The sequence below is a fragment of the Frankliniella occidentalis genome, unplaced genomic scaffold, assembly GCF_000697945.3.
Source record: "Frankliniella occidentalis isolate FOCC.00 unplaced genomic scaffold, Focc_3.1 Scaffold204, whole genome shotgun sequence".
Lineage (NCBI taxonomy): Eukaryota > Metazoa > Arthropoda > Insecta > Thysanoptera > Thripidae > Frankliniella > Frankliniella occidentalis.
The window spans coordinates 14,097-32,814 of record NW_026267330.1 but is presented as its reverse complement, the minus strand read 5'-3'; the positions used below and the strand labels follow the sequence as shown (position 1 = coordinate 32,814).

The following is an 18,718-nucleotide window of genomic DNA, read 5'->3' as shown; positions in this document are numbered from 1 at the left end:
AAATTTTCATTAACTTTGTATCCTGTTAATTCAAGGCCCACTTTATTCTCTCATAGATCATGCAAAGTTGATACGTTTCCTATGTATGAACAAATTTTTTATCTTTTACTAATTTTAAGTACATTCCCTATCTCTTTCAGAATTAATAACTAGACTCATGAAGAGTTATAAAACCGACAATGTCGGTACACTACAAATTCAAATCAACAAAAGACTATGATACTCTCACATTTGATGGCCTACACATTTCATTAAAAGATTTGAAAAAGTCGATATTCCAACAGAAAAATTTGGGGAAAAACACAGATTTTGATCTTCTTGTTAAAAATGCTCAAACGGACGAAGGTAAGCATTTTGCTCATAACCAATCTAAATATGTCGCTATGGAATTGTGTGTCATTCTATGATATTTTGTTTCTCTCTAGTATATACTGATGAGGCCACCTTGATTCCTAAAAACACGTCATTGATAGTTCATCGTGTACCCCTTTCTGTCCAAGCTAAACGTGCCAAGTTAGTAATCTGCTCATTGTTCCTTTCTTACTTGCTTCACTTATTCTTACAGTGTTCTTATGTATTGTTTTTCTTTTATGTAATGTAGTACCAGGCAAGGGCTTAATCCTCATCTTCTGCCTGCAACGAAGGTGCGTGTAGTAATGAAATTAATTAACAGTACCTAGCTTTTGTTCTTGACACTGGTTCTCCGTTCAAACATCTTCTTTTCTTTTATTTTTCAAAGTTTAATTAAAGTTCTTGACCCTCAGGATCAAATATTTCAAGATGGAGAATCCGGGGGATTCATTCATTCCAGTGTGAGTTGAAAATTATTCTTTGTTCTGGGTTTTACTAACTTTTTTTTCTTATCATAACCATTTCTTTTTATGTCAAATTTGCAGCAAGTGGATTTGGCTAGAATGGAAGGAAGTGAAGATGATAAGATTTCAGCAATGATGTCACAATCAACTCAGGACTACGACCCTGCCAAGTAAGCTTGTGTTATTGCCTAAGATATGTTCCAGCTCAGTCTTCTCGTTCAGGTCATCAAATTTCGTTTACTTTGCATATTTTTCGTAGCTACCAACGTGTACGTAATAACCAAACTGGACCACTTCCTCAACACTACCGTTGTTTCAAGTGTCATGGAATAGGCCTTCACTGGACCAAGGATTGCCCGTTGAGAGATATGCAGGTGTGTTTTAAGGAGATTTTTTCCACTTACTCACACACATTTAACCTGATATTTATTACATGTAATGATTATGTACATAATCCTCTTTTAACAGGAATCTGTGGATATTAAGAAGAGCACTGGAATCCCCCGCAGTTTTATGGTACCTGTAGAAGGTCCTTTAGTTCCTGGTGCCATGATGACTCCCATGGGCCACTTTGCTGTCCCCGCCATAGACCAGTGAGTAACCCCGTATCATTGTAAAGGTTTACTCATAATTTCCCCCAATAGATTTTTAGTTAATTATTCTTTGCTTTCTGCCACAGCCAAGCCTATAAGGAGGGTAAAAAAGAGCGCCCTCCTTTTTCGTCTGAACCCATACCAGAACCAGAAAAACCAGAAATTCCTGAGGACCTCTTGTGCTCTTTGTGCAAAGACCTACTTACAGATGCAGTTATGATGCCATGTTGTGGAAATTCTTTTTGTGATGACTGTAAGTTTAGCACATTTCCCTTATTTTGTAAATTGAAAAAGTTACAATTTTTTCAGAAAAAGTCTTTTATTATCTGTTTTAGGTATTCGCACTTTTCTTTTGGAATCTGATGATCAAGAGTGCCCTCAGTGTCTTGAAAAAGAAAAGACACCAGAAATGCTAATTCCTAATAGGTTTCTGCGGAAGCGGGTTGCTGATTTTGGAGATCAGACTGGCTACCGTAAGCCACACAAATCCCAACCTCCTCCCAAGTTAATACCTCCAGAACCAGCACCACCTCAACCAGAACATCAGCCTCCTTCAGATCCAGTTCCTGATTCGTCCTCTGCAGCCACTTCGTCTCAAACTGAAGGTCAGTTTTCACTGTGCAAAATAATCTAATTTATATGCTTGTCTAAACCAGTCCTTATATATCTCAATTCTTCTTTCTAGGTGAAACACCTGAGCAACGTCCATCTCCTCCACCATCACCATTCATTCAACCACCCATAAGTACTGGATCAGGCATCCCTGTTCTAGGAGCACCCATTAAAACCACATCTCATCACTCAGATATTTCTTCAAAACGCACTGTTGACAAGGCACCCTCAGTGAGGAAGGAAACAAAGACAGAACAAAACTTGGAATCTAATGAGGACTTTAAGCACTCTAAGCAAGATAGACACAACAGAGATAGGACATACGATAGGAAAAGATATAGGGAGAGAAACATTGAGGAAACAAAGGAAAGAGAAAGGCACCCTCCACGGTCACACCCTTCTCCACACCATAATCAACCTTCCTCACATCCCACAGGTGCTCCAGGTGATGGCGCTCCTCGTGAATTACAACGTGTGGGATATCACTTGTAAGCATCTATAAAATTCTCATGCTCAATTTTTTTTTTTTAAATGGTCATCGTGAAATTAAATAAAACTTATTCTATTTTTATCAATTTGTTTCAGACATGAAGACAGAGCTGGTACTCCCACAGTTGATGAGCGCAACTTAGATGCTGCTGCAAGCATGCACCATGGTCAAGCATCTCATCATCCTCCTCCTCCTCTGCACTATGCAGACATGTCTGTACCACCTCCGGTTGTTCCTCAACCATACCCACATCCTCCCTATGGTAAGTTAATTTCTCCCAAGTCTTGTTTCCTTGTCTATCTCAATGAATAGACCACATCAACTCTTTGTTACAAGAAAGTAGTTACAATTTACAACAGTTACCGGAATTAGAATTTGGATGACTTTACTTTGTAAACTGGTGCCATTTGATTTACCATTTACTGATCACTGTATTTATTTGATTCTAAGCGGCGCCCGTTTTTCCGGTTTTGAAACTTACTGATGTGGATTTTGGCTTCCAATCGACTACCCATTTTGGCTTCAAATTGAATAAATACTGCTCTTTGGTACTTCTCAGAAAATTATTTGGGGTACTTTGCTACAAAAATTATCCTCCATATGTGTTTTAACTGGTTCTGGTCATAGACTACTACTTCCTTCTGTCAAAGATCTGATATGGTCTTTTAAAGAAGTAAATGCATGTCTGATATTTTCAGTCAGACGCTTTAGGTAGTATTTTATGCCAATGGGCAAGCTATAGTACTAGTGGGATTGGAGTGGAACATGGTGCTTCCTTAAAATGTTGCCTGTATTGTCAGTTTATGTTTCATGATTGTGGATCATGACACAAGCCACTTTCTGGTTCTAAGCATACTTGTTTTTGGTGTTGTACTTTATACCAGTAAATGTGTATATCTGTTTCCCTTTGCTTTCTCTTGGATATATCTGAATACTTGTTTTCTGTGCTGTTTAAATTTTCTTCTAGGTAGTGGCCTTGTTTTAAGGAGGTGTAAACCAGTCCATAGCTTGCATCCTAGACTAAGGCCCTTAGTGCATGCACTAATATAAAAGACAAAACTTGCATGTGTGATGTTACTGTCAATTTTCTTTAGCTTACAACTCTCCTTAGGAACTTGGTAGACTTCATGAAAACGATTTTGTTGAATGGAATCCTTTTCAAAGTATTAATACGAGTATGTATCTGATGTACACCCCTAGAATATACGTACCATACCAGTTGTTTAGTAACTTATTTGCTGTTGCAATTATTTTTAGCATATAACTGGTGTTAAATTCTTTTAATTCCCTGACACTTTTAACCAATGCTAACTACCATTGTCTTGTTTACACATTGACCATTCACCAAACATTTAGCATATTATTCAGTAAGTGGAAGGAGAGTACCAGACTACCGGCGACGTGGCGAGGTTGGAGGGAGGCGGGATGCAAGGGAGGGGCGAGAGCGAGACAGACGCACAAGACGCTTCGGGTGGGGGCGCTACTATTGTCCAGGTAACAGGGGTGACCGATATGAAAACCCAAACTGCGTGGAACGTTTTACACCACGAATTACTTTTTAATGCACTTTTGCATTGTGTGTTGGTGCATACCCCCTAAAAAAAAATGGGAAGAAAGAAAAGCTTGCTACTGTCTAGTTTTATTATTCTGTTATAACCCTGCAAGGCCCAAGTGTGTTTCTTGCAACCTCACATATTCCATACAAAACATTTTACCCTTTTCTGCGTGCATCAATACACTAAGAATTATGCATCAGTGCCTTCTCCTTTTAACTTAATTTGTTGTTTCTTTGTGAACATTTATGTTGAGCATCATAATTATATGCAGGGAAAAAATGACTACAATGGTTTTAACATCACAATTCACTGACTGAACTCACTTTATCTGTTGTTTGTGTGCATTCTTTATTATTCTTTTTCGTACATCAATCTGTATTTTTATTTGCATGTTTATTTTTTGTCCTGTTTTGGTTTGTTATTCTTTCCATTTCTAATTTTACTTCTTTACCTACACGGGTTGGAATTGATTCGGGTTTCAACAAGATGCATGTTTATTATGCTTTGTAATGAATGTAGCTTTGGTTTGTATGTACCCTCCAAGATATTCCAAGTTTTGAAAAAATAAGTGAAGGATAAATGATGTAGCACTGTTATTTTTCCTTTCTGTGGCTTTTGTAAGAAAGTGGTTGTTGTTTTCTTGTTTTGTTTTCTATCTCTCATTTATATTTTTAAATTTCAGATCGGGCTCCTGGTGCTCCTGCATATGGCCATCAAAGGTGAGTCAAAATTACAATATTTATCTAAAACATTTGCTCAACTTAACATTTCGCTCGGCTCAAGGCTACTTGGGATCAGGGAAAATACCCTTTAATACAAAATTTGTAACTTTAAAGTTTCACATGATTTTTTAATTTGCTATTCATTCATATGCTGTTCATCCATGTGTCATGTGCTTTCAAGCTTTTACAACTCTTTGTAATGTTGTGTGCAATATGTTGTGAGAAAATACATCTTTTTTCATGGAGTGCTTGGTGCTTTACTGGAGTTAGGGCTGTTGTGGTTTGGTCGTCATATCTGGTTAGGTGATGCTAGGATCCCACCGGGCTGTTCCTTCGTAGAATTCTCTCAACCTAGCATTATGATAATAGTACCATCATAGAAATTTCGTAATTTGACTCAACAACCAGAACTCAGTACCACTACTGTGTAAAGTTACCTTGTGCTAGTCCACCATAGAGAAGATTGTGATTGGGTATGGATTTTCACAAGATTTAATTGCTTGGCCGATCATTTCATTTTGTCCATACACTGGGGATTTCAAGCATTTTGAGAACATCAACCAATTAATTCTCATCATTATTTAACGTGTGTGGTGTCTTCGGGTTTGTCGCTGGTTCAGAGGGCTGGAAGATGGTTCAGGATACAGCCAGCCGGTGTCGGTTCCTGCTCAACATATGTACATTACTCCTTCTGCTCTGGGACCCGCCCAGCAGCCGGTACCTGTAGGGTAAGTCGGCTTGATCCGACCTCGTCCATTATGCATGTTGATTTGTCCAATTTGGTGTGCTAGTCTTCTTACATCTATATACTTAGGCCTTGTGGTTGTGTTACAGTTTGTAGTCTTCGCCCCCTCCCCCCAGCCCCACTTTTGCTCCTCTGCCCAAGAAACTGGGTTATTTGTCTTCCCCGGCTTGTTTCAGTAATTGCGAATACACAATTGTAATACTTTCTTTTTAGTTCTTCTTGTTTTCTTGTTCTACTTATTTGCAAATTTTATCACAATTTCCTTTTCTTGAAACATTTAACTTTCTAAGACTTTACAGTCTTGGCTGAGTGTCTCAATTTATTTACTGGTGTGTCTTGATGTGTATATTTTTCAATGCAATTGGTAGATGTTTGATCTTATCACAAATCTTTTTCTAGCAATTTGCTTTGTAGCTGGGACTTCTGGTTATTTTACTTTTCCTTGTTGTCTTATTCTTTTTTAAGATGTTAGATCTTACCTGACCAGCAAAGATTCACTTTTTATTATTTTGAAAATAATCTGATCTATTCTTTTGTAATTTTTACAGGGGTTACTATGATGAACGAACCATGAGCTATTCTGTGGCACCTCAAGATCCAAAATATGGTGAGCATCTTTTTCCTTTTTCCCTACCCATTTTTAATCCACAATTTCATAACTTTATCTGCTTATCTCCTACAGGATATGGCAGAGACAATTTTGATCGTGGCCCTCCGCGCTATCCCACTCAAAATGGAAGTCAGGCAGGGTAAGTCTTGAACCGCAGTTATTGGTACTGGGTTGCTTTTAATTTGAAGAAGAGGGTGAAAAGCGGTGATGATTGATGGATTGTTTTTATAATATGTGGGCTGTGGAGGTTTTCTATCTATCTATCCACCTACTCTTTCCTTCTGTTTGTCTTAGTTCTAACTAAGCTTAAAACTGCGGGTGGTTTTTGTAAGTCAATCAATGAATCCTTTTAAAGGTCTAATTCTGACCTATCGTCTTCTTTCTTTCCAATTATCTCGACTTTTAGTTCTTGGACTTGTCTGTGTGTTTGATCACTGGGCACGTTGTGTTATCTGTGAATTTGTGTGTGTTTGTTGTTCACCAGGCACAATTTGGACCCATTAGAAGAGTTTGAGCGTAGATTGAGGATGAAAGAAGAAAATGAAAAAAGGAGGGAAAAATTGCGTCAAAGGAGTCCACGGTCCCGGTCATATTCCCGGTCACGTTCCCGCTCCCGGTCCCGCTCTCCACGTTCGCGCACTCCTCTCTCGCGGACGCGCAGCCGCACCCGCAGTCCCCGAAGCCGCAGCCGAACACCACGGCGCTCACTCAGCCGTTCTCCTCTGAAAAGTAGAAAGTTCACAAGATCACGCTCCAGAACTCCCAGGTAAGATAACCTGGGACAGCGTTAGTGTTAGCTTTACCAGTGTCCCTAGTATTGGAACTGGGATCAAATGAAAAATTAGCTGAGTCTGATTTTTGAAATGGATTGTTTAGGAGATCTTGGAGTCGGTCCATCTCCCGAACCAGGCGAACACTTACTCCTCGTCGCTCACGAACTCCCCCGCCAAGAAAGCGGTCTCGCACAAGAACTCGCTCGCGTAGCAGGTCCCGTTCAAGAAGTCGATCTCCCTCCTTCAGCCTCAGTAGGTAAGTTCAATCCCTCAAAGTACATATGGAAGAAAAAACGGACAATTTCATCAAAGAAGCAGGAGCAATCTTAGTTTAAAACCGTGGACCAGTTAATTAAATTTTTATGGGTTGATTTTTCCCCCCTAATAACTTGGCAAAATCTTAAGTCAGTATGAAAGTTTTGAGTGCTTCACATGCTTTCATTTGAATGTTTTGTGTTCTGCTCTCTTCTTTTGGTGGCTTTGAGGCCATTCTTGCTTTTGCTTAACATGCTCCGGTGGTGTTCAATACATACTACTACAAAAATTCTTAATCCCATACTCAAAACAGCAGGGGTCTACATTAGTTGTATATCATTTTTTTCAGGTCTCGTTCTCGATCATTGTCACCTCGTGAGAGACGCCCTCTCTCTCCGCGACCCAGAAGGGACCCGCTTGACAGAGATGGCCCAAGGCTTTATAGATCTAGAACTAGAAGTCCTCCACCGAGGTAAGGATCAATCGATTTTTTTTATCAGTTCTCTACTCTTTTTATTTAATTTTAATTGTGACAAAGTGTTAGCAAATCCTTAATAGAATGTTTTGTTTTTTTAAATTTATTTAAAGGTATCCTCAAAGATATCCACGTGATGCTGCTCCCTACTACGACGCAGACTCTGGTTACGGACGTGGTCGTGGCAGAGGAAGAGGTGGCAGAGGGAGATCTGCTGGTCCTGGCAGTCAAGGAGGCATGATCCCACCTAGCTACCGGAAAGACTATGATGTGGCACCTCGAGACAGCTATCGTTATCCACCAGAAGGGCCTTACAGCCACCCTCCTCAGCACACCAGGTATCTTATTGTACATCCTTGCCTTGCCCTGGTGCAAGGGTATTGTCGTCTTGGGTGTGCATTTTCTATTAGTAGAGTTATGTGTGTGGGTTTTAACTTTCTGAATAGATTACATAACAAACTGAGAACTTTCCTGTCAGATTGGGTGGGCAGTAAAAACAAAATAAAAACGATACTACAATCCAGAGGGTTACAAATTTGCATGTTTCTCCACAATATTGCTCCAGACTGATTTTACCATATTGTTTTTCATACATCACAAGTTCAGCACAAAATTTTTGACATATTCAGATCAGAGATTTTTGTGCGTGATTTGGTCCAAAATAGTTTTCTTGCTGTAAAGCAGGCTAGTCTATAAAGAGTTCTAGAGGACTCAGTTCTAGAAACTGAATGACAATCATATTAAAACCAACCTGCTGAAATATTATCAAATTAAAAAGGCACATGAAAAAGATAAAAATAAAAATAGATTTATTTATGGGTTAAATGTTTTTAAACATTCTATTTACTTTCTGGGAAAAGTTCAGCTACATTATGGTAGCCCTCCACGTATTGTGTTTTATTGTAGGTGTGAAAAGAACCTAATCAGATGTGTTGATTGATGTGTTGTCAAAGTCTACAATGACTTTTCTTATGATAATCAATCATTGTTTTTGAACAAGTTGATTTTCAGCAGGATAACAAACCCAAGGAAAACACTAGTTATCATTTGCAAGGGGTAGGCTATGGAACTTTCAGTCTACTTTTGAGAGTCCACTTTGTTTTGATAGACTGCCTTACATGTGTGATGTGTGGGTATAGATGTAAGTCCATATGATAAAATCATTTCAAAATGGTGTTGTGACTATAATTATAAGGAACTTCATAATTGCTGGACGCCTTGCTCATACATACATTTGCAAGTGTAGCTTATTTGTGCCCACTTTTTTTTTCTATCATGCTGGAAGTTTTAAGCATTAAACTTGGAGTTGGAAGGAGTTTTGTTTGTTTGTTTTTTGTTTCTCAAGTAGTTTGTCTTGAGAATTTTGTTTAACAAACATGAATGTTGTTCACGTTCTTCCTACTAAAAAATTGTCAAACTTCTTAAATGACTACCATGATACAAGGACCATGTTTTGTGTTCATATTAAGTACGTACCACATGACCATACTGATGGTCATTAATACTAAAATGCACGTGTGTGCCTCCTCCCCTGGGGCTCAACGTGTTAAAGCCTGTGCATAAAAAAATTGTAGGAGGTAGTGTTGTGTTGTGGTTGGATGAAAACCATTTTGTTGTGATTGATCTCCTGCCGTCTATGTTAGAAATAATATTTTTGATACAACTTTCCCAAGTGTATTGAAAATACAGTAACTTGATGTACATATTTGTCTGTGATATTTTTAATCTGATCCTTAAGCTCAAAGATACAACAGCATCTGTAAATGTGATTTATTTTGTAGCCGGTTGGCTAAAAAATTTAAGAATTTGGAGGTGAACTTATCATGTGATTGATTATTCAGTTGTTTTCCTAAGGAATTACATCTCTTTCATTAGCATAGAAGAATATAAAAAATTTATAGCTCAAAGTTTTGTTACTGAAATCTCTTTTTAATCATAGAAATTTTCAACAAGCAATTTAGTTGACCCATGCAAGGATTTCGTCTTCCCTAAGGCAGCTATTCCACAGTTGTTCTTTTGAAGAGAAATTCTCAGTAAAGATCACAGTGCATGCCTCGCTGAATAACTGCATGATAATAAAGTTGTAAATATCAATACACTGTTATTCTTTAAAATTATTCATTATTGGGATTGCAACAGAAGGGTTTAAAATTGTTTGGGAATTGCTATCATCCAATGATCATTCAGCTCACACACCATATTGTTTGTTTTTGTGATTTTACTGCAGAACTGTTTCTAGTGTAGAAGTGCACTCTATTTTTATGCTTGTGTTAAATCCGTGAGTTTTGTTGTCAGTCATGTTTATCATTGTATTTCTACAAAGAAAGTGATTTGTTTTGTGATTTTTTAACTGTGATCAAAGTTAGAGTTAAAGTCCTCAAGAAAATATTAGTTAAAGACTATTAACATCTTCACTGCCTCACATTCTCACATCCACCTGGGTGTTGACTGTCATGAATTGAATGTTTTGTCAGCTTGTAGAGAACATGTTATACATACATTAACATGTATCAGATGAAAAGTACACTTGTTAAAACCTTTGCAGGGGTTGTACTCCTTTGTACTGTGTGTCAGAGCCATGACACAAACGTATGCTGGGATTGCTGGGTTGCCTACTCGCTCTACCTGTAAGACACCTTGGCCCCTTTGGTATGCAAACCCGCAACACTGTTGTGTCATAGCCCTAACACACAGTAGAATCCTTGTTTGTATTAGATTTATATGATTGATGTGATACATTTAATTTTGAATTAAAGTACAGCAGTTTGATTTCCTGTAATTTTCTGTTAACACTTTGAGCGCAACAAGATGCACACTGTGGCACACCTTTGGCTGGATTTGTCTATACCTGTTGCACTCAATGTGTTAATACTATTGCTTTTCTTTGCTGTGATTTTATTGCAATCACTCTTTTTTCCTCGTGATTGATTCTGTATTGGTGGGTTTTGTATCTACTCTTAAGGTCAGTGTGTTTGGTGGCATTGTTAATATCTTGAATTTTGTGACTGAGCATGTTCCAAGATCCTACAGTTAATTTTAATTGCGTCTCTTTAGATGGTATTGTGATGAAAAGATGTTCAAAATGGCCATTGTCTTTCTAAAGTGGTTTTACTTAATGCTCAGCTATTTTTTATTCACGAAGATAAATACATTTTTTCGGATTCCCATGCAATGTTTAAGTATGCTTAAAGCAGTACAAATCCTGCTGATAGATAAGAAAAGCAATATTTGAATTTAATTCCACTAAAACTTCTGTGGCTGTGTTTTACCTGGGTAGTTCTTTTTTGAGTTCTTTTCATTTTGAGGGTTTCACTATAGTAGCTGTACCATTTTGGTGTTTAGAAGGTAAATGCTCAAAATGTAGAGTCAGAATGATCTGTGATTTTTGTATTTTAGTCATCTGCTTGTTGAGTAATTGATTGTTTATGTGGAGTGACTGTCAAGTGAATATACTAGCCATACCGGTACTTTGTACTTGTCCCTGCAAATATGGAAAAAAGTGTATGAAGATATAATTTTTAATGGTTTGACTATGTTAATAAAAATGTCATTACTTGACAATATATTACTCGGATTTTTCTGGTCTCTGAAACTAGTATTTGTTTTACAGCATCTGACAGTGTTGATTGACAGAATTTGAAGATCATATCAACACTTTCAGCTCATCAAAGGTTTAGAATTGTCTCTCAATAATGCATAAGTTTATTATCTAATGGTTCTCTTATATCAACGCATTGTCAGAGGTAGAGGAAACGCTTCATGACAATCCGTCCAAAAAGAAGTCGGGTGCAACAACTACTTTGAGTACTACAGGTGACACCGTGAAAGATACTTCGCCTTCTAAAGTATGTGCCAAGCTTTTCATACTACCATCTCACAGTTGAATTGGATATGAGGTAGACTAAGTGATGATATCGGGAAACACAAGAATAGCCTACAGAGTTTTTCTTACCAGAACGAACAAAACTTTAAAATTTAGTTTTAATGACCCAGTTTCTTTGTTTATAATTTGCAGCTATGATAACATTATAGTCTAACACAAATAGGAAGGCGGTTGGTGCTGAAGAAGAAGTGAAGCCAATGCATGCATCTGCAGCATCACTCGGAGCCAGCCGGTCTAGTCCTCTGGGTTTTAGGTACATACGACCACCATCGCAAAATCACCAGCCGCCTTTCTGATTGTGTTCATGATTTCTTTCTTGTTTGACATTACTTATTACCTAGCCTGTAACCATCTGCACATACAAACCTTTACAGTTAAAGACATTGGTTCAATTTTAAACCAGCACTTATTAACTTTGAGTATTCTTGTGTATCTTGTTTCCAGTTCATGTTAAGTGTCATGTTATGTGACTTTTAGAGTAGTTCAGGTGGCATATTTAATTTTGAAAATGAATTGCCAGATTCTGTCATATATCTGTCAAATATTTCACTTCATACAGGTATCAGAAAATTGCTACAGCTCTTGGTAACTTTCTGATGTAAATTATAAATTAATATGAGATTCAGTCATTCACTCTGATGATGTTTGGAATTTAGAAGCAGAAAGAGTTTTGAAACTCACTAAACTTAATTACATCATCTGACATGATACTTCTAATTTCTGACTTTTCCAACTCTCTCTGGGTAACTATGAATTTGATGTTGAAATTTTATTTACTCTCTTAGTAATATTATTTTTTCATTAAAAAAAAAAACAGCAACTCAACACTCAAAAGCGCCACTGTTATTATTTTCATGAAAGATTTCAGCATTTTTAGAACCGTCCAGATGTCACCTTGAAGCTTGCAGGTTTTCTCTGATGATCGTTACTTCTTTGAGTTATGTTCATGATCCTGGCGTAAGATACATATTTTTAGGCACACAGTAATATTCTCAGCTACAAAGTCAGTTTCAAATATGCAGGCTTTCATTTCTTTAAGTGATATTTTCCTTTATATTTTTGGCGGTTTGTGTTGTGTATGGAAATCTGGACCTTGAATTTATCTTGTAAAACAACAAAATCAGCACCACTAAGTGCACCATTTACTTGTTTAGCTAGACACCTTTCTCAAAAAATATTTTGGTCAGTGACATTAACACATTCAATGCGGCTGTGCATCCTGAGGGTTGGTAAAAGGACAGCAAAGCGTGACCACATTGTGGTCGCTCCGCAATGAATGTGCTAAGAACAACGTCAGTAAAACATTCGCATGCCAGAGTCTTTGTGCGAGTTGAGCTGGAGGGGCGCACACCGCTCCAACCGCTGTATCCATCAAGGCGGGTGAACTCAATTTGTGCTTTCTTGTCGCAGGTACGGAGACAAGCGGTACGACGGCCCCAGTGGGCCCCTAGGCCCTGGCCTTGGACCCATGCCCGGTCCGGCCCCACCCCCTGGCCCTTACCGCCCCACAGCCAGGATGCCATCGCCGAGGCGCTACGACGGGGAGGCCCCGATGCTGGCACAGTACCACCACCACCACCAGGCCGCGGCCACGGGCCACGGCCCACCGCCGCAGCTGCTGCCCCCGCCGCCCCACGTGCCATCCCACCCGGCGCCCTACAGGGACGACCGGGACAGCGACCGCGAGCGGGACAGGGAACGGCCAAGGGACCGGCCGCCCCCGCGGCCTCGAGACAAGACGCCGCCCCCGCCTGGCACCTGGGAGCCCGGCTGGGACCGCGACCGGGACAGGCCCGCGCCCAGGGACAGGACGCCGGACAGGAGCAGGACTACCGACGCCCCCCGCCCGCGCTCCGCGGACAGGCCCCGCGACAGGGAGGCCGACAGGGACCGCGAGCGTGACCGCGACCGGGAGCGGGACTCAGACAAGGAGGTGGCGCCGCCCGGGGTGAGTGACTACGAGGCTTCAAGAGACCGCCCCAGGGACTCGAGGGACGCCAAGGACACCAGGGACCGCGAGCGAGCCGACGCCAAGGACTCCAGAGACGCCAGGGACATCCCCGTGCTCACAAGTCAGCCGGTGCACACCTCTCACCCAGGACACCCACCTCACCAAGGTCATCCGCCACACCAAGGACATCCACCTCATCCAGGGCACCCACCTCATCCAGGACACCCACCTCATCCCGGCCACCCGCCGCCGCACGCGCCCATGCTCCCCATCGGGCCGGCACACGGATGGCCCGTGCCCAGCGTTCCCGTCGGGCCCGGGGCGCACATGATCCCGCCGCTCATGAACCAGCCCGTCATGTACGACCACTGGGACAGGATGAGAGACCGACCGGACCGACCGGATCGGCCGGACAGGCCGGATCGGGCCGTCCATGTTACGGACCGTCCACGGAGGGACGACTTCAGAGGCAGGGATAGGGATCGAGACAGGGAGCGAGACCGGGAAAGGGACAGGGATCTCCACCGCGGCAAGGACCGTGATCACGTGGACAAGCACCGGGATCGCGACAGGGATCGAGAGCGTGACCGGGACCGCGACCACGATCGGTCCAGGGATCGTGATCGGGAACGCGAGAAGGAAAAGGACAAAGACAAGGAGCGCGAGAGGGAGAAGGACAGAGACGGACGCCACCACTCAAGCTCCAAGGAAGGACGGTCAAGAGAGGGCAAGGAGAACAAGCAGTCCCATGCTCACTCGCGGGAGGAAGAAAAGGAGCGCGAGAAGGAGCGAGAAAGAGAAAAGGAGAAAGAGCGAGAAAAAGAAATTTCAAAAGAGAAGAAGAAGGAGGAGGCAAAGATTAAGAAGAAGAAGGAAAGAAAAGACAAGGAAAAGGACAAAGAAAAGCATAGCTCAGGGGACAAGAAAGATAAGAAGAAGAAGAAGCACCACAAGGACAAGCAGGTGAAGGAAGATCAACTCGACCTGAAGAAGGTCGACAAGAAAACTATCAAGGCAGAGGAGGGTGATGAACTGCGTGCGGTTTTGGAGTCCACAGAAAACACCGTTCATGACTCCACCTCCATCACCAAGGAAAGTGTCCCCGTCAAGCCCGAGCCCGAGGAGCGCCTGCAGGAGAAGTTAGAGAGGACGCCCATCAAGGAGGAGGTTGCGGTGGAGCTGGCGGCGGCCGAGTCCCTCGCAGAGAAGGAGGCTGACAGCACGCCCAGTGGCCCCGGTCTGCTCGTCGGGCTGGGCCTGGTGGACAGCGGGGGAAGCACCGCCACCGAGTCCCCGCTGGATGTGAAGACGACGTCGGAGGCGACGCCGGAGCGCAGGCTGAGCTCGACGGTGGCCACGGAGCCGGACACGAACACGCCCAGCCCGCTCAAGACTGGAGAGATGCTCGCGCCCCTGCCGGAGCCCTCCAAGTGGGAGCTGATGGAGGACGCTTCGTCTGGCCAGGAGAACGAGAGCAGCACGGAGCAGGGCGGCGGCAGCGCCAAGAGGGACAAGGTGGTCACGTCGGAGGTGATCAAAAGGGCCGAGAACGCCATCTTCCAGAAGGCGGCCTCCAATGCCATACGCCCGCTCGACTCCAAGAAGGGCGGCGAGCGCAAGGTGTACGTGGACAAGGACAAAGACAAAGACAAGGACAAGGAGCGGGAGAAGGAGCGCAAGGTGTCGTCCACCACGCCGGACGAGAAGGGCACCGAGGTGCTGCTGAACGCGCTGCAGGCCAGCGAGGGCCGCGAGGCCAAGGAGGTTAACAACAGCATCACCATCACGGTGCCCGTGCGCGTGGAGGCCGCAGCGCCGGAGCGCGAGGGCAAGTCCTCGCCCCTGTCGCGCGTCTCGGCCAAGGACAGGCTGGGCGGGCGCGTGGACGACGCCCCGATCGAGCTCCGAGAGCCCACGTCCTCCGGGCGGAGGGTGTACCGCGGCCCTGACCGCGCCGCCAGCCCCAGCGCAGCGGCCAACGCGCCCTCGTCGTCGTCGTCCTCGCGGCACTCCCACCATCACCGGCACAAGTCGTCAGCAGCGGCCGCGCTCAAGGGCAGCAGCAGCGCCATCGCCGGCCTCAACCCGGAGCGGCCCGGCACGCCCACGCCGCCGCACTCGGTCGACCGGAAGCACAGCAGCTACGCCAGCGAGGACCGGCGCCAGGGCCGCCACCAGGACCGCGACCGGGAGCGCGAGCGCGAGCGCGACAGGGAGCACGAGCGGCGCCGCGGCCACTTCGAACACGACGGCGTGCGCGGCGACTCGCGCTCGGGTGACGACCGCGACCGGCGGCGGCACCACGACGACGAGCGGGACCGCGAGGAGCGCGAGCGAGCCGGCCGCCGCGGCCGCGAGGAGCGCGTGGAGCGAGCGGAGCGGCGCGACAGCAGCGACCGGCCGGACCGCGCCGAGAGGGCGCACCTGGCGAGCAGGGTGGTGGTGCAGGCGCCCGCCCAGCCCCACCACGAGGACGACTCGGTGGCCAAGGCCGACAGCAAGTCTCAGTCGCCCGCCAGCCACAAGGCGCACAAGGTCAAGGACGCCAAGAAGAAGCGGCGGCGCTCTCGCAGCTCGAGCCGCGAGCAGGCCAAGAAGAAAAAGAAAAAGAAGGACAGGAAGAGGCGCAAGAGTAGGAAGAAGAAGGCCAAGAAGGCGGAGAAGAGCGACTCGAGCGACGACGAAGACGACGACGAGGACTCTGAAGATGAGGAGGACAATGACGAGGACGGGGAGCAGAATGCAGCGGGTGCCGGCGAGAAGGGCAAGGAAGCTGACAAGGCCCAGCCTGGTCCGGCCGACAAGAGCACCACCGCAACCGCCCCGCCGAAGAAGAAGCGGAAGCAGTCCCTCGGCGACGCCAAGAAGCCTGGGCTGGACGAGGCCAACTTCGAACCGGACTACGACGCGTCGACATCGGGCGAGAGTGAACAAGAGGACGGAGAGGCTGGCAAGGCGACAAACGCCCAGGGCGAGAAGTCGTCTGAGAAACCTGCTGCTCAAGAGACTGATGGTGCTGCTGAAAGTGGTACTTCCCTGAAGAAGCGATCGCGCTCCCCGGAGACAGGTGCGCCCGAGGAGAAGAAGAAGAAGGTGAAAGCGGACGAAGGAGACGCCGAGGTTGATGGCAAGAAAACCAAAGATTTAAGTAAGAAGGAGAAGGCCAAGAAGGACAAAGCTGGTAAGAAGAGGGCTAAGAGCGAGACAAGCTCTGAGAGCGAGTCAAGTTCTGAGGAGGACAGCAGCGACGAAGAGAGTAGTTCCGACTCGTCTGAAGAAGAGAAAAAGAGGAAAAAGCGCAAGGCAAAACGCAAGAAGAAGGAGGAAAAGAAGAGAAAGAAGAAAGCTAAGAAGAAGAAGACTGAGTCCAGCTCTGACTCCGAATCAGACTCGGAGGACTCGACAAGTAGTGAATCGGATTCTGGTAAAAAGCATTCAAGTAAATCTAAAAAGAAACATAAACGGAAGGCGAAGAATAAGAAAAAGAAGTCTAAGCATAAATAAGATGGGGGGTGAGGGAGGGGAGGGGGTCATGTTAGATAGAAGGTTGTGCCTGCTTTATTGTGTGATGGGTGCCATCTGAGATGGACCCATTTTATTTTAACAAAGGACTTAGCATTTGCTCATGGTAAATCATTTTGTGTTTGTTGATTGTTAGAGTGGAGTGTTTCCACTGAATGCTGTGCATTGTTTGAGTTTTGATCCGTTTTCTCCAGATTGTAGAATTGTAATGCATGCATGTAGAACTCATTTGGTATTTAATCTTCATTCCAAAAATGAAAGGTGAACTGTGATTCAATATTTTGTCAAGGCTCAGTGATCAACAGCACTGATGGGAGAATTATTTATAACATTTCTTGATGTGTTGTTGTAATTTCGACTTTGATCATTGTACATAGGATAAGAACTTTAATTGTCACTGAAGTGCTGGTCCTTCATTTTTCATAGTTAGGATCTGAAAATAATGACTGATGGCAAGGGCTAAATGATGAAATACTGTCAGCATGAGGGACTTCACCATATTGCTCTTGTTATTGATTACAGATTGGAACAAGTTTCATGTATCATACTAAAAAAAAACAATAAAATAAAATTATAATTTTCTATTTCAATTTTTAGTTTAATTTCACAGAAATCCGTACCCAATCTCTTTTATCTTATAAATGTAAAACATACGCTAACAAGAGGAAACAATAATAATATTTAAAAAGAAATGTCAAGAAAAGCAGGAAATTTCCAACATGATGAATTTCACTCCTAACAAGCAGAAAAATTCATGAAACAAGGAAGTACTATTTTTGTTCTGTAACTCGGCAGTAATTCTTAAACCATTTTTGACTGGTCATCTAAAAAAAACAATTAAGACCAACTACAGACAAATATGGTATTTCGTTTGTAATGAAAACCAAATCTAAGAACAGTTACACTCGCTGAACTATTACCACCTTGGCAAGGAAGCAAGTGAACCCACAATCATCTGGAAGCCCGATGGGGTGCCTACCTACAAGGCGGCGCAGCAAACGCGTGCCAAGTTCTAGTACTCACTGGTCGTCAATTGGATTGGAATCGTCCAGAAAGTACATGCGATTTTCCCAGATTCATTCGGCGAAATACTGTAGCTCGGCGCCTGTGAGACTCAATGTAGGCCACCCCGCAGTACGCACATGAACTACAGACAAGATGTTGTCTACCTACCAGGCGCTATGAGAGCTTGTGGGGGTGAACTTGTTCGCGAACTTCCCTGTTTGTGGCCACGAATCCCGCGGCCAGAGTCAGCTTAATCCGACCCGACTATAGTAGATTTTTTTTCGGGCAATAGATGATACCCGACGACCCCAGGGTGAAAAACAGAAACCAAGGACCTGCTCATCACATGTCCCTGACAAGCCAAAAGGCTCTTTTTGGCGCTTCTTTTCTCTCATATGGGACTGAGTTCTGATCTCAACCGGGCATCTGGCAGCCGAGTGTGCCAAGGCGTGGGCCACATGAAACTGTCGGCCCTGGGATCAACTCCCGCCCGGAAGAACTTTTTTTTTGCGATTCTTGCGTCTTGTTAGGCAGGATCGAGCTCAGAATTCTCATCGAGGAAGGGCGAGCTGGCAGTAGAGCGTTCTAAAGCGTTGTTCGTTAGCAGAGCGTTGGGTCCGAGTCCCGTCCGCGGCACATTTCCCCCGTTCTGCTGGCCATCTGTCTTCGGGCGTCAGCGGCAGCTGAGATGGGATTCTCACCGGGAACTCG

The 18,718-nt window shown here is 44.0% G+C and overlaps 1 protein-coding gene across 8 annotated transcripts in view; it reads left to right on the top strand.

Annotated features, from left to right (window-relative positions):
- The window catches only part of LOC113217801 (zinc finger CCCH domain-containing protein 13), a 28,991-nt gene extending 11,399 nt beyond the window's left edge, over positions 1–17,592 (top strand). For 2 of the 8 annotated variants that reach the window (XM_026437860.2, XM_026437862.2), the window contains exons 2-21: positions 141–345; positions 426–513; positions 602–644; positions 765–812; positions 897–985; positions 1,075–1,189; positions 1,284–1,408; positions 1,495–1,661; positions 1,744–2,013; positions 2,094–2,508; positions 2,606–2,772; positions 4,749–4,785; positions 5,409–5,516; positions 6,082–6,140; positions 6,216–6,282; positions 6,628–6,909; positions 7,020–7,172; positions 7,521–7,643; positions 7,760–7,984; positions 12,940–17,592. In XM_026437860.2, the coding sequence (XP_026293645.2) occupies positions 180–345; positions 426–513; positions 602–644; positions 765–812; positions 897–985; positions 1,075–1,189; positions 1,284–1,408; positions 1,495–1,661; positions 1,744–2,013; positions 2,094–2,508; positions 2,606–2,772; positions 4,749–4,785; positions 5,409–5,516; positions 6,082–6,140; positions 6,216–6,282; positions 6,628–6,909; positions 7,020–7,172; positions 7,521–7,643; positions 7,760–7,984; positions 12,940–16,984 (6,792 nt within the window). In that variant the 5' untranslated portion in view covers positions 141–179 and the 3' untranslated portion in view covers positions 16,985–17,592. The remainder of the gene's footprint in view (positions 1–140; positions 346–425; positions 514–601; positions 645–764; positions 813–896; positions 986–1,074; positions 1,190–1,283; positions 1,409–1,494; positions 1,662–1,743; positions 2,014–2,093; positions 2,509–2,605; positions 2,773–4,748; positions 4,786–5,408; positions 5,517–6,081; positions 6,141–6,215; positions 6,283–6,627; positions 6,910–7,019; positions 7,173–7,520; positions 7,644–7,759; positions 7,985–12,939) is intronic. The other 6 variants (XM_052272392.1, XM_026437864.2, XM_052272393.1 and 3 more) reach the window with 6 other exon arrangements.
- The last annotated feature ends 1,126 nt before the right edge of the window (positions 17,593–18,718 follow it).